This window comes from Phoxinus phoxinus (assembly GCF_949152265.1).
Source record: "Phoxinus phoxinus genome assembly, chromosome: 2".
Taxonomy (NCBI): Eukaryota; Metazoa; Chordata; class Actinopteri; order Cypriniformes; family Leuciscidae; genus Phoxinus; species Phoxinus phoxinus.
In genome coordinates, this window is record NC_136877.1 from 39,857,031 (window position 1) to 39,871,857 (window position 14,827).

Below are 14,827 nucleotides of genomic sequence, written 5' to 3' on the forward strand. Positions count from 1 at the left end.
AAACCACAAAATTTATGAACGCTCTAAAGCAATCCTTACAGTCACCAACATTAAAATGAACAATTACAATTTTTTTATGGAATAGTGTAGTGTTTATTATGAGAGATAATTATTGTCTTACAATTCTTGTGCCCTCATACTCATTTATCAAAAACATTCCCCTCCCTCTTTTCATCTCTCATCTCATCTCCCCTGCCATCTCTTTTCTAATGATGTGCGCACCAGCACGAGAGCAGGACAACCATTCCCTCCCTTCCAGTAACCTGTCACTCACATTAGCGATTAGCAAGCGACAACGATTTAATCAATTCCCGATGGACAAAATCAAGTCCAGTCCTACATTTGTTCTTGTTCGATAAGCCGCTTCAGTCGGATATACGTCAAAAATATGGAGGAAAAGACAATCACAATTTCAGTTTCATGCCAACTTTAAGGACGTCCTTTAGAATATTTATGTGCATTTATGCGTTTCTTCTTTGTACATATGGACTCAAATGGAATCTGAACACTTTATCGGAAATAGTTTGTGGGAAAAATTAGGAATTCCATGGAATGGATTTCATTTTTTTAACCCTATAAAGCCTACTGTATCATATGCACAGATTTCTAAGCCCTCTAAATGATCAACATGATCAAAACTTGCTGTACAAAATCTACTACTGTACATACCCTCTGTCGTCTGATTGAGAGTTTACACTTTATCAAGTAAAAAGCCTTTTAGAATATTTAATTTAAAAAAATATGTATTTTTGCTGTGAAATCTTTACCGTTTTTTATGAAGCAAATATATATTGTTAGTAATATTTCAAGATAAACACTTACTGGACTGAAGCAACTCAGGTTTACTTGATAATCCATATATCATTTTTTCCCCCCAGAATGTGAGTATTAAGCTTCATCAGGCTTTAAAGAACATTATTTTGTACTCTCAATCATCATTATATTGCATTGCTTTATGTTTTGCAGACCACAATAAAAAAATAAAGAGCTTTGATCATACATAAACTTAAGACATTGTTAGGAGAAATGGAGTGACAACTAAAAAGTTATATGCATTAAATTCAAGTAGTCTGCTATAGTGTTCTTCTTCTTCAATATCAAACTATCTGAGCCAAGAAAACATTAAAATGATCAATCAAATCAATATTATAAATAAAAAAACATGTTCAATAAACGTTTCCAAATAAAAAATATTTTTTTCTGAGTATGATTTAAATGTCAGGCTTTAAAGGGTTTAAATTGGCTAAAAGTAAGCCGAGTGCTACACTCTTGATAGCTGAAAGAATGATCAAATAGTGAAAAAGAATAAACAAATATACAAGATACAATAGGTTACGTGCAGAAAATCGTTCAAAATACAGTATGTTCAAGTAGGGTCTATCTCTGAGAAAGTACGAGCGAAGGGTTGGTTGATCTGTCAGATCTGCCTGCTCAGCTTGATGAACAAGCATCACTGGGGGCGTGATACTAATAGTTCTGACAGCAGGGAGCAATCGGCCCAACCCTCAGAGTCGATACACTACACGAGACGAGCAACCTGCAGAGTGTACTGCAATACGCACAGCCTCAGTGGTGCAACAAACCCACCCACTGCTCTTCTCTGTTTCAATATCACCCCCAACATAGGACTTCCCTTAATTTAAACACTCATCTCTCACACACACAGAGTGCTGGCACTGCAGGAGCGTTGCCAGGGTGACAGAAGGCTGGTCTCCACCCTGCAGGCCTCTCCGCTCCTCAACATATGCTGCACCAGTGTTAACACACACATACAGTGATAGTCAATAAGACGAGGACTCTCGCTCTCTCACGGTAGCAGAGGTGGTAATAGTCTATCGCTCACTGCAAACACATACATGTACACTCACTGTCTGTCGCATCTGCCTGATTAGACAGATTTTACATCCATCCTCAGTTTTTCATGCTCTCTCTCTCTTTCTGTCAATCATCACAGTGGCTTTGAATTACAGTGCAACATACTGAGTCAATTTCCAATGTGGGGTAGGGTGACACTGCTGGCATCACCCTGGTTACAAAGACGGATGACAAGGCAAAAAAAACCCCAACAACAACAGCTTGGGTCAGCTCCTTCTGTTACTGCTGACACACACACACACACACACACACACACACACACACACACACACACACACACACAATCAATACGCATCACTCACACAGACGCCGCCCTTCAGTTCCCTGCAGCTGTTGAGTCAGGGTCTCTTTAATTATGAGAGTAGTTGAGGAAGCAGGAGAGGAAGTGTGTGTTTGAATGTAACTATCAGATTGCGAGGCCTGAATTTATGTATGTTGAGTGTCCAAAAATTTGTAACTGTCCTGTGAACGTGTGTTTGCTGAGTGGAAGAAACCGTCTCACACCTCTTCCCTGATGCAATGTTCAGTCAAAAAAGTAATTTCCCCCAGGACAGTTGATTGGTTTAAATGCAAAATGTTGCAATAAGTTTTAAAATACTGTAGCACCTCTCAAATATTAACATTAGTCCATGTATTATGTAACATTTTTAAAGCATTTAGGTTATTTTACAAATATTCTGCAAAAGTCGGGGCTGTCAAATGATCCTTCAGAAATCCTTCTAATATGCTGAGGTGATCAAGAAACATTATTAGTATCAATGATGAAAACGGATGTGCTGCTTATTATTGTTGTGGATTTCATGATAAATTTTTTTCAGGAATCTTTGATGAATAGAACTTTTTAACTCTACGTAGATGTGCACACGATCAACTGAATAATTAACTTGTAATGTTATTAACCCGAGATTAATAAATGCTATAAAAGTATTGCTCATTAAAAAATTATTTCATGTTTGCTGTTGCATTAACCAAAATGAACATTATCGTACAATATTTATTATAAAAATGCACAAGACAAAGGCTGTCAGACACAGCATCCCAATCCAAAAGCATAATGAGAATGCCACATTTCACAGATGCTTTTATCGAAGTGACTTGAATGAATGAAGAATAAAACGTGACGTCAGCAATTAATCCCAACGAGGCAATAACATAAGTTCTGCAATACAAGGCCCCAAAGCTGCTCAGAAATGAGCGAAGATTAGAGACAATAGAGACAATGACACAAGTGAAAGAATACAAATTCTACATCTAAGCTATTTCAGCTGCTTGCACTGTAAAGACATCCACTGAAGAATAGAATAGTTGCAAAGAATATTTCTCAGCTAGCAAGCATGCGGTACAATGGTTCTACAGCTCAAGGCTGCTGCCATCTGCTGGAGACTTTGCGTCATTGCATCTACCTCATCTTTACCGCAGTACACACCAACGCCCACACAAAAGATCATTATTACACACAGGGGTGTTGGATGCTCATTAACCGACACAACAGGGGGTTGAAGCTGAAAGAAAAGCTATGCAGCGAGAGTCTGTGCGTGTGCACACATTTGCTGTTGGAGGCGTGAGGTGGGGCGTTAATAGCTGGCCAGTAATGGCTGTTGAATCTGCTATATTGATTCAGAGGTTAAAGAGGTTCGGATGATTAATTAATTAATTGAGCAATGTAAGCACAGAATTCACCAACCAGACCTTCACAGAGTATAAAACACTATATCTCACATCCTTTCACAAGGAAATAAATTATTTTAAGTTAGGGATTTGTCAGAGTAACACCATTTTATTTCAGTCACATTTCAAGTGAAATTACCACGTACTGTACACCCTTCCCTATGTTTCTGCGCAGTTTCCGTGGCAACAAACCCTTCAATCACCCAGACGATGGGCGAGATCCATTGCCATCTCACAACGGCACCCTGTCGGCATGACAACGCCGAAACATGCTACCTCTTCTGTTTCTGATACAGTAGAGGCCTCGAACACAAACACACTCATGCACTGTACAATATACACACACCATAAGCTACTGCAAATATTTTGCAATGGCTTGCTTATAGTGGAAACTAACTCAATAACCTGCTAATAGCCTTGAAACACCATAGACAGGGACTAAATTATCCTCAAAGTCTTACACATCTGAGTCATCATTTTGAGGACTTCAAAGTGATTTGCCGCAGTCTTTGGCAAATTACTGAAATATAACTATTCCTCCCTGTGGGCCATCTTTAGAAAAAACGCAGCAAGACTAATGTGTTGATGCTTTGAGGCACAGATGTTTCTAAAGCCTGTGAGACAACAGAAACCACAGTAAGATGTCCCTCACGCTCTCTATCTCTCATTAGCACATGCCGAATGCACTGCTGTTACTCATCTGCTGTTTGTGCTGCTGTGTAGCAAAAGCTTAATAAACAGAAACTGAGCTCCATGCAGAAACACAATTAACAGTGCCGGTTGTTGTTTTAGAGCTCATCAAACCAGGCACTGTGAAAATAATAACATAGACGTGCATCTCATTGACTCCTAATGGGTTTGGTTTGTAGAGTCTGGCCTGCTGTACGATGTTTTTGTTTCAGCTCGATGCTCAGTGATTGAGCACTTGTTTGTAGTGAATAAATAGTATAAGTGCTTTGTTAGGGCAGTCAGTCAGGCTTTGTTGAGGATCCCTTTTGCACGCTCCCCAGGAAAACAAATGTGGAAAGAATCAAATGCATTGGTGTTTAAGCAAAAAGTACACACGCATGCATAAACACACCTGTGATGTGTGACCCATTTTTCTGATGTTTCCACTGATGTTTTTCTCTGTAAAGTGACTCATCAAATACAGTACATAGACAGATGTGGTTGCAAATTTCCGAGTGTGAAAATCACTATCCAGGGGACCTTAAAGTCTGTCAAAATCAAGTGGGTGGAATTTTAGGCTTAAGTTTTTAAAGCTAAAAAAATTAGTATGCAACTTAGCAGCTTCTTCATTCGCAATTGGTATTTGGTCTTACACCTACAGCAATGAAAAGACTAATTATTTGGGGAAGGAAAAATATGTATGCATAATACCTATAATTTACCAGCTTTAAGTATTAAATAAATATGTAATGTTAATTAGTAGTTCATTGATCTTTAGCTATATGAAAGTCCAGTAACAATTAACAGGACCTAACTGTACTAACACAGTAACACAAGGTCAGTGGATCGCCGGAATAATAATAATGATAAAAAGGAACAATTAAGATTTTTCTATTCCACGCATGTGATGCACCAACATGTATCTGTCCATACTTTCATTTAGTGAAATATTTATTTATTGTTTTATTCCAGAGGTCTTCAACCCTGGTCCTGGGGACCTACAGTCCGGCATAGTTTATTTCTAACCCTTATCACACATACCTGAAGCAGCTAATACACAGGCAGGTATGCTAAAGCAGGTTGTAAATAAACTTTGCTGAGTTCCTAGGAGCAGTATTGAAGACCTCTGTTTTATTTTGTATTGTGACATACATCAGAGTATAACAGACTATCAAAAAAAGTAAACATTTTAGGTAAAAAAGTTTGTCATTTCACCGGAAGATCAAGTTATATTTTGATTAAAAATTACAAGTTAAAAAAACAAAAGAAAGAAAAAGAAAACATCCATGAATTAATCGTTTACAATAAGATCAATAACATGCGTTTAGAAAATAGATAGGGTGAATTTTTAACAGAGAGATACAGTATATTACATATATAACTCTCTATCTCCATCATTTAAAGGCCATGGACTCAGTGGTTTGGTTTTCCATGAATTAATGCAGACAGTTCATCAACCTTGATGCCAAATGTTGATGTAATGCTGGCAGAGCACTTCAGAAAGATCTCCCTGATGCATAATGCAGTCAGTGAAGAGAGATGACAGTATTGTGCTGAGTACAAGAATATTCTCAAGGCGTGAGTGTGTGTGTGTGACTGAGGGGGGGGGGGGGGGGGGGGGGGGAGCATGGCACACATATCGTTATCGAACACACAAATGTAATCCTGCCTTCTCTCTGTTTCAGAGGACAATTTAATTAATCAGCTCACACACACACAGTGAGTCACACAGCGTTATTACCCATCCTTGCGATGTTTTGGTGCAGCCAACTTCAAGTGACTAGAGGAAAGCCATGCATCACTCAGATGCAACACCCACCACAACACTGACTCATCCAATGGAAGCCAGAAACTCTTTACATATGGAGAGAATTCATTTCTCATGTTTATTTGAGTTTGTTTAATTGCACTTTGAAAACACCTTGAGAGAGTGTTTAAATGAGTGATGAGCAATAAATAATGCAAAAAAGCAAAGCTTTCACATGATTCTCAGGACCATTGTTCCAGAAAGGGTTATTTATTGAATGCAAGATCAGCTCTTTAGTGTAAATTGGAAAATGTAAGACTTTGGATAGTCAATCTATATAAAAAACTGATATGAACAGTAAAAAAGATAGCAAGAAGACAGATAAATTCTAAGAGAAAGACGTCTGTCCTCATTCTACTGTTCTTTGGTGTGATTGTCCAGGGGACAATCCGTCTCTGGATGGAAAATAAATGTTTGGCCTTCTGTTCAAGAACACTTGTGGGATTCTGATCCAAAGGCAGCTCATTGTTATGACTCTAAAGCCTGCAAAAGCTTTGCCTTAAGCAAACCTGTATTAATGTTGAAAAAAGCTGCCAGCCAGCTTCATTTGCACCTAGGCAGATTTGTGTGCATGTTCAAAGACAAAAGGGAAGTGAGAAGAAAGAGAAAGCAAGAATGAAAGTGTGTTACAGAAAGATATCAGCACAAGGCAGCTGTGCGGCATTGCAGAGACAGCATTCAAGTTTCACCAATAGCAGTGGTAGAATCCATATTACACAAAACATTGAAAATACCTCAAAAAAATTCTAATGAACAATTAAAAATCTAGAAAATACTGGTTTTGAGCATTAGACATGCCACAAAAAAACACAACCTATTGATTGGACACACCTTTGTCTATCCCTAACAGTCCAAGTTTCAATGGCGAAAAAAAATGTGAATAATAAATATGGCGAAAAACAACACACACCCACAGACACACACGCACGTACTGTAAAAAAAGAACGGGGTTAATGTTTTGGAAAGTCTCTTATGCTAATTAACGCTGCATTTCTTTGATCAAACATACAGTAAAAACAGTAAACATTGTAAAACATTATAATAATTAAAAATAACTGTAAAAGTGTCAGGTGTATTTCTTTGCATTAACACACAAAGACTTAATGCACAGATAATTTGCCATACAGTACCAGATAGTTTTGTTGCATCAATTGCTATGGTTATCACTGTCAATTGGATTCAAATGTAAATACGGTTCTCAAACCAGAAATTTTGCAATGTGTAGTTAGCAGAATAAAAAAATGTATATTACAGAAAGCAAGCAAAGATCACTGCCATTATAATAACAACACTAAGTGCACAAAGCTGCACTCTAGCGAAAACTCCTGTTATAATCAATGAAGCCATCTATTGAGGTTGTATTTATACTGCATCAGCATCATACTGTATGAAGAACTGGTACTTTTTTAAGATGCTCTCAATCTTCCATAGACTGCAATTTATGGCCGATGATTTTTCACAATTTGTCCTAACAGCTAATGAAGCTAGTCCATTTATATGCTAGCTCATCAACAGAAATTAAATGCACAGGTTACAGTACAATACTCAAATGAATAACCTCCAGATGTGACTTGACTGAATTCAGTGTGAACGAGACACAGATCATTTATAACCATAGGTGACAAGTGTATGGTGTTAGGGATTTCTTGAATTTCTTGAAAGTTCAATTATTCTAAATAAAGAATGAATGGCTTGATTGATGGATTAACAATGCACATAGAAGAAGCAGATATTGTTAATAGGACAATGTTCTCTCTGCGTGTGTAGAGTTGCAACAGTGTAGTTGCAACATCAAGTGTTCGCTTGACCCTGAGACAGATCTAGGGATGAGCTATCGATGTGTCACAACAGAGAGAGAGAGAGAGAGAGAGAGAGAATAGTACAATATAATAGGGCAGCAAAGGGTTGTGTCAGATCTTATTTTATTCAAAATGTTACCCAGGCTAAGGGACTTTTTAAAATAAAGTCAGTGGGCGTGTGGATGTGTGTGAAAAAGAAACAAGAGCATAAAAAAACAAGGAAAGTGAAGAAGAGAAAAATGGAGGATGGCTCAGTAGAAACCAGGCAAATGATAGAGAGTTGAAAGGAAAAAGGAGAAGCACTCACAGGATGTTTGGCAGACAGTCTGCCACTCACTGTACTGGTCTGATTCCATGTGGAAGAAATGAATGTCTGAGAAGCAGAGAAATAAAATAAATACTTTTTTTTTTTTTTTTTTTTTTACAATCTATTAGCTGTGTCAGGTCAAGTCATTTATTTATAAAGAACATATAAATACTATACAGATAGATAAATGGAAAACATTGAATAAAACAAAATAAAATAATAAATATAAAATTAATGATAAACATTTATACTGTCGGCCGGTTGGACATAAGAAAAACAACAGCACAATAAAAAACGCATTTTTTAAAATCAAATCTGACATTGTTTAATTTCTAGTCTACATGTGAAATGTCTCACCTTGCTCGTACAAGACAAAATGCCATCCACAAATGCAGTCTTGATTTTGTGAATCTGTCTGTATTCCAGAACAATTTTGGGCAGTGGATGCAGCTTCTGTAGTTGTAATAGCTATAACAGAGTGCAGAAAAAAAAAACATTAAAAAAGGGGCAATTATGCTGATTTATACCAAATAGATAAGACTCCTCTTTTAATTTTAGCAAAAGAATCAGACATCGTGTGCCAACAGGAGACCTGGAGAAAAAAAAAAAATCTTATGTAGCCTATGAGCCATTTGACTTACCGGTATGCTTTTCTTTTTTTTTACCGGTATTACCGGTATCTAAAATTTAAATGTGTATCAGGTAATCTGAGAATTTGATATGTGCTGTTAACCATTAAAACCTGCAAACTAAGGGCCAGATTTACTAACAGCTTACGCCAGCACAAACCCTATTGCCGTTAAAAAACTACTCTCAGGATTTACTAAAGACACGCAGTGAAAAATTAGCGCTGAAAAGGCGTGGACAGAGTTGTTTTTGCGGCTGACCTTATTGCATTTGTAGGAGTTTCCCTTTCAGATTCAAAATGTATGGGAGGAGAGCATTTAAATGAATCATGCAAGGTGATTTACTAAAGTTTCCACTCGCCCATTTACTTATGTTTGCGACATTATATACCGGCCAAAAACATCTTAAACCAGACGCTAACTGGTAGATTGCGTTGGTCATTATGGAAATGATCCGGATACGTCGGTGTTCTTTAATTTGCGTGTCATCAGTAAATCATGCACATAACTGTGCGCTTTCCTATTGCCGCTTTTTTGGAATTGTGCTATCATGCTAATTTGCCCTGTTTAGCCTGGGACGACTTAACGTCTTTAAGTGTTCAGTTCAGTCTTAGAATGTTTCAGCTAGTCGATAAGCGTGTCCCCAGCATTTAGTAAATCTGTCCCTAAGCATTAAGATAATAATTAAATATAAACAATAACATCTATGAGACCATCACTCATGTTTATGTGCATATATAAGGACATTAAATGTGTGCTCACTGCGGTTTCTGATGTTGACTGCTGTTGTTTGATTGTTTTGGGAAGCTTCTTATTTTCACAAAGTTCATGTAAACGCAGCTTCTCGAAGAGGATCTGAAAGGAGGAGAAGTTTGTTTACACATTTACACTATACACTCATCTATCAACCGATCAAAGACAGAACAAGTTGAACTGACCGGGCATAAGACCTTATTTCAAAACCTAGTGACCTAGCTAGACATTTTAGGCATGAAAAAAAATGCTTTCAAGTTTAGCAAAGCCATTCAAAAACACTGACCAGTCTGAGCTGAGCACTGCTGGACACCAAGAACTTTTGACCTGCAGCCTGGTGAGCCTCCTGCTCTAACTGCTTCAGCTTAGACTGAGAGAGAGCACAAGAGAGACCCTAATTAGAAGTGAGAAGCTTTACATTCTGACACTTTCAAAAACAGAAGATAAAGTATAACCCCAAACAAAGAATAACCCAGTAGCGTTTTATTCATCCCTTCTTTTCTTCTGAGAAAACTGGGGAAGGATGAGAGAGGAATGAAGAAGAACGATAGAAGAGGAATTGTGAAAAGTGTATAAGTATATGAAAATAATATATATTGTTTTCTCTAGTGCTTTGTCTAGGAGTCATTCTCACCTAATGGGAAGTTAATTGATTATGTTATTTTTGAACAGTGACACTACTCATTAATATTAACTACATATAACAGAGCTTCCATTCCCCCTCGGGGCAGATAGGCCTGAGAAAATCAGTTTATAGTAATTTCAAAGAATCACATACAAACTCTTACCCCCAACATCTCTGAAGTCTTTTTCAAGGCCTCCTTGTCCACATGCATTTTATAGCTCTCCATTGCTGAGAGAGCAAGAATAATGTTAAAGCAGCACCTTAAAATGATTGGCTCCATTGTAAATGCAAAATACCCCCTGTGGTGAAAATCAAGTTTTTCTTGCTTTCTTTAGCACAATTTATTGCAACTACAGTTGCCCAATGTGCTGAACAAAGATAATAACATGTAAAATCAAAACACAAAGACAACACAAAATAACAGAAAAACAACAGAAGAATAAGACTCAACATGTTTTTAATGTTGTTTATATGTCTTAAGTGGTGTTAATATGCTTTTAGACAAACCATGTGCAAATTCATTGTCTCAAAAACGGCGTTTGAAATCGGTGTTGTGCCTAATTTGCAAATTCATGGTTCTGTAAAATAGGATAAAATAGGTTTGCTCTGACCTGCCAGAACTGGAATCATCTTTTGTTCTATGCCAGAATAGAGCTGCCACAGCCCCTGAGTCTATAGAGAAACAGACAGACAGGGGGTGGAAAATTGTGAGTAAGAGAGAAAACTGAGAAACAGTGTACAGTATGCTTTATTTAGAAAAGATTCAGTTTCAATTACCTGAAGCTTGTTATGTAGTTCCACCATTAGCTTGTGTAGAAGAGACAAATTTGAAATCGCTTGAGTCACCTGATAAAGCAGTAAGAAGAGGGACAATGTCACCAGTAAAAGTGTCGTTACCAAGTCAAAATTCCAATACACCTGCTGGGGCCTTTCCTGACCACCATTTATTGAATCAAGTGTATATCCTGACCTTGGCTTGCCCAAGCACAGGTTGCAGTGTGGGTGGAACTGGATGTGTGTAGTGTTTGGAAAGCAGGGTCTGAAAGCAGGTAGCAGAGTTGCCAGAATCTAACAACCACGCAGCAATCTGAGGATCCATGACTTGACACCCCAACACTGCACAGAATCAGAAATCAAAGTCACAACTTACTCAAATATTACCCACAATACTACTGTTCCCAAATTATTTTAAAACATTATTAGATGTATTAAAAGTCTATATCTAATGGTAACGTCTAAATTTAAACAGTATTTCCAACTTTTGTGAATATACAGTGGGGTTCAAAAGTCCATTAGTGAGAGCATTATTGAAAATATTTCAGGACACACCAAGTCGACGTCAAAGTGGCGACGAAAGCTGACTGTGTTGTCACTTTGCGTCGGCTGGATTTGGTCAAAAAGCTGTGCTTGAACACACCAAAAGGACAACAGGCGACTGTCAACTAGCATGTGCATTCTGCACCTGTGTGTAAGGAAATAACTGTCTATATCTGTTAATTAAAAAGAAATAGAGCCACAAACCTGTATATTAAACTCTTTTTATTTTAATAACTCTTGGGTACATTAAAACCCAGCTTCAAATGCATACAATGAATAGACAGGATTTTGATGCAAGATGAAAAATTGATTGAAAATTAGACAAGTCAGAACAGTCGCATGCCTTGAAGATCAATCAGGATCAGGTTATTTTATGTTTAAGATAAAACTAACATAAAATCTCACAGCATTAGCTGTAACATGGAGGCTGCAAGCCTATGAACACTGTAGGAAAACTAATACTGGCTTTTGGGTGATGGGTATAAATAAATATGGGAAAAAATATATTTTTGGCCTTTGAGAATCGTTTTTGAATCGACCACATTTTAAAAATCGATTAATCGAAAAATCTATTTTTTTGCCCAGCCCTACTATATCAGCAGGTATCAATAGTCTATTTTCGTCATTCAAAAGGGAAGCCGAAACTAGGACTGCAGATATACAAAGCAGCGCTTGCTTGCAATTTTGAATATCAATCATGCTGTTCACTTTCTTCATTCCACTCGACTTATGGTTATTATGAAAATATTCCTGCATTGGAACGCTCAGGCTAAGATTACCTAAAATTATAAAAGCCTTATGTCTGTGCCGTCTTGACTTCTTTACACGCTTTCATCACTTGAGCTTTTATTCTCATGCACTGACTCATTCACTACGTTGAACAGCAAATCAGAGTTCTCTCTCTCACAGACGGGCCAACGGCGCTTCAACACGCTGAATTGGCAAAAAAAAAAAAAAAAAAAAAAAAAAAAAAATGTTGTCCGGCTAGAGCCAACTGACGCTCAAAAATGGCCCGACATTGCCCGTTGGCTTGGTGTGTCCCGGGCTTCAGAGTTAATTTAATACAACTTTTTGAAACTGTTTAAGTGTGAGCAAAAACACATTTGTGTGTGTCCCTTTAAATGCAACAGCTGCTGCTCTCGGACAGTTTTTAAAGCTTGTGCTTTGGATACTCCAGCAACAACAAATCTGGAGGATGCCACACAGCCAAAATGTCAGAAATTGTCAGACACGGTTTTCAGCCTTACACGTTCGAACCGGAGTCGGAGACTGAATTTAAACCTTCTAGAATACAACTGAATGTTTCTGAATGGTTAGTGGATCCATTTATGTAGTTGTTGTGGAGGTAAGTTGATTCAACTCATCGACCAGCATGTACCATCATGTTAATCTAAAAATCTTTCAGAAACAACTTTTGTGCAAATCCAGCATTGATCTGACCCTCGTTTGTGAAGCAGTCCGGCGTAAAATTATTTGCTCAAATATATAAAACATTAACTGGTGATAACAGATCATCACTAGTCATGGGCTTCCCCCTACTCTTACGTAAATCTGGAACACCTCGTTTGGAGAAATAAATATGATTTATGGGGATTATAAAAAAAGGACTGGGTGGATTTTTACCATTATAGGTTGGTTGTTTACACACACTGTGGACACACATCTATGTTCAAACATCTTATAAAAGCAAAATTTTGCATAATAGGTCCCCTTTAATAACATATCAGCATAAAAAGCTACACTAAAAGTTTCAAAAGCTACTCTAAACAAATTACAGTTTGTTAAAAATTCTGCCGCCAGAATCCTGACTAGGACCAGGAATAACATAACTCCTATTTTTGAGTCATTACACTGGCTCCCTGTCAGGTTTCATGTTGATTTTAAAATTCTCATGCTTACTTATAAGGCTTTGCATGGTCTGGCTCCTCAATATTTGTCAGAACTTTTAATCCCGTACATCCCAACGCGTGATCCAAAAATATGGAACTCTCTACCCTCTGAGATTAGGCAAGTGGAATTTTTAGGGTAGATTTTTTTTAACTATTTGTCTTTTTTCTATACAATTTACTTATGAAACTCTTTTGATTACATTTTATATTTGTATTGTATATTTTGAATGTACTTCGCTTTTATGAATGCTTTTCTTTTATATTGTTGTATTTCTCTTTTACTTTTTCTTATTTTTTGAAGCGCTTTGAGATTTAATTTTTAAAGGCGCTATAGAAAATAAAGATTATTAAAAATATGAACTTCAGAATTGTATAGTATTTTTAAATTTTCTGACAGCATGATTTTAAGAGCATCTTGTGTGTTTCAAGAACATTTAACCTTCTCAAAAAAAAGGAGATAACGAGATCTGTCACAAATTTGCTTTAACAAATGATTGACGTGGATAGACAATGGATAAAATATATTTGTTAGAATATAATACAGAATTCTAGAACATAATAGAACAATATTTACAATTTTCACTCTCAACTTTTTGAAGTCTCAACCCACTATTTACTTCCAGTTTTTTTTTTAAATGTCAATTTAGTCTTAGAATTTGAATCCTACTCTACATAACATGGTAACTGTTTAGTCAGAGATAAAGGACCTTCATATGTGTCACCTTGTTTCCAGCTCAGGTCTCTGCTAAAGTGTCTCAATGCTGTGCGAAGCAGGTCTTTAGCTTTAAAGCACACAAACAGCTTTGTGCCACACATCATTCGCAGCAGCAGCTCTCTAAGGACACAAACAGATACAGAGAAACACACACTGAACACCACCTAGAGCAGCTTTAAATATCATATCCACACATGTGCTCCCCTACAGTTACCACATTACACATGTAACAGTATACCTTAAAAAAAAAGTAATCTGTGACAGAAAAAAAGTAGGGATAGTAAGGAGAATAGACAAACATTCTCTGTCTTTTTCTAATTTCCTCTCCAAAAAATACAAGCACACCTGGTGAAGGCATCCTGCTTTTGTATAAAGTCTTGTTGGGCCCAGGCTGGTGTCTGCTCTAGTCTGAGGTATAGCACCCTCTCTGGTGGTCTGTCCTGTAGTCCCTCTGAGTCCAAATCAGTCTTCAGCAAAACCAGCAGACCACACACTGCAGGGCACAGCCTCTTTAGAAGAGACATTGAACACACCAAGCCATTAATGCTCAAATACATTACCACTCGTACAAATTTGAAAGAATTTCAATGTGCCTTGTGTGAGTCGATTTTTTTTAATGAGTTCTGAAAATAAGGCTGCATATACTTGACAAATACATTGACTGAACAGTAATATTTTTAAATATTATTACAAATTAAACCGACTGATATTATAATTTATTTCTGTGATGGCAGCTGAATTTTCAGCAGCCATTACTCCTGATTTGGTGCTGAAGAA

At 37.2% G+C, this 14,827-nt stretch overlaps 1 protein-coding gene across 2 annotated transcripts in view; it reads right to left on the reverse strand.

The window, feature by feature from the left end:
- The window catches only part of LOC306989156 (DNA polymerase nu-like), a 50,340-nt gene that overhangs the window by 25,154 nt on the left and 10,359 nt on the right, over nucleotides 1-14,827 (reverse strand). Inside the window, exons 7-16 of one of the 2 annotated variants that reach the window (XM_079594557.1) lie at nucleotides 14,396-14,559; nucleotides 14,058-14,170; nucleotides 11,100-11,245; nucleotides 10,907-10,975; nucleotides 10,741-10,801; nucleotides 10,293-10,357; nucleotides 9,791-9,874; nucleotides 9,514-9,606; nucleotides 8,483-8,593; nucleotides 8,126-8,191 (exon numbers count right to left, since the gene is read on the reverse strand). In XM_079594557.1, the coding sequence (XP_079450683.1) occupies nucleotides 8,126-8,191; nucleotides 8,483-8,593; nucleotides 9,514-9,606; nucleotides 9,791-9,874; nucleotides 10,293-10,357; nucleotides 10,741-10,801; nucleotides 10,907-10,975; nucleotides 11,100-11,245; nucleotides 14,058-14,170; nucleotides 14,396-14,559 (972 nt within the window). Of the gene's footprint in view, nucleotides 1-8,125; nucleotides 8,192-8,482; nucleotides 8,594-9,513; nucleotides 9,607-9,790; nucleotides 9,875-10,292; nucleotides 10,358-10,740; nucleotides 10,802-10,906; nucleotides 10,976-11,099; nucleotides 11,246-14,042; nucleotides 14,171-14,395; nucleotides 14,560-14,827 lie in introns of both variants that reach the window. The other variant, XM_079594556.1, reaches the window with a different exon arrangement.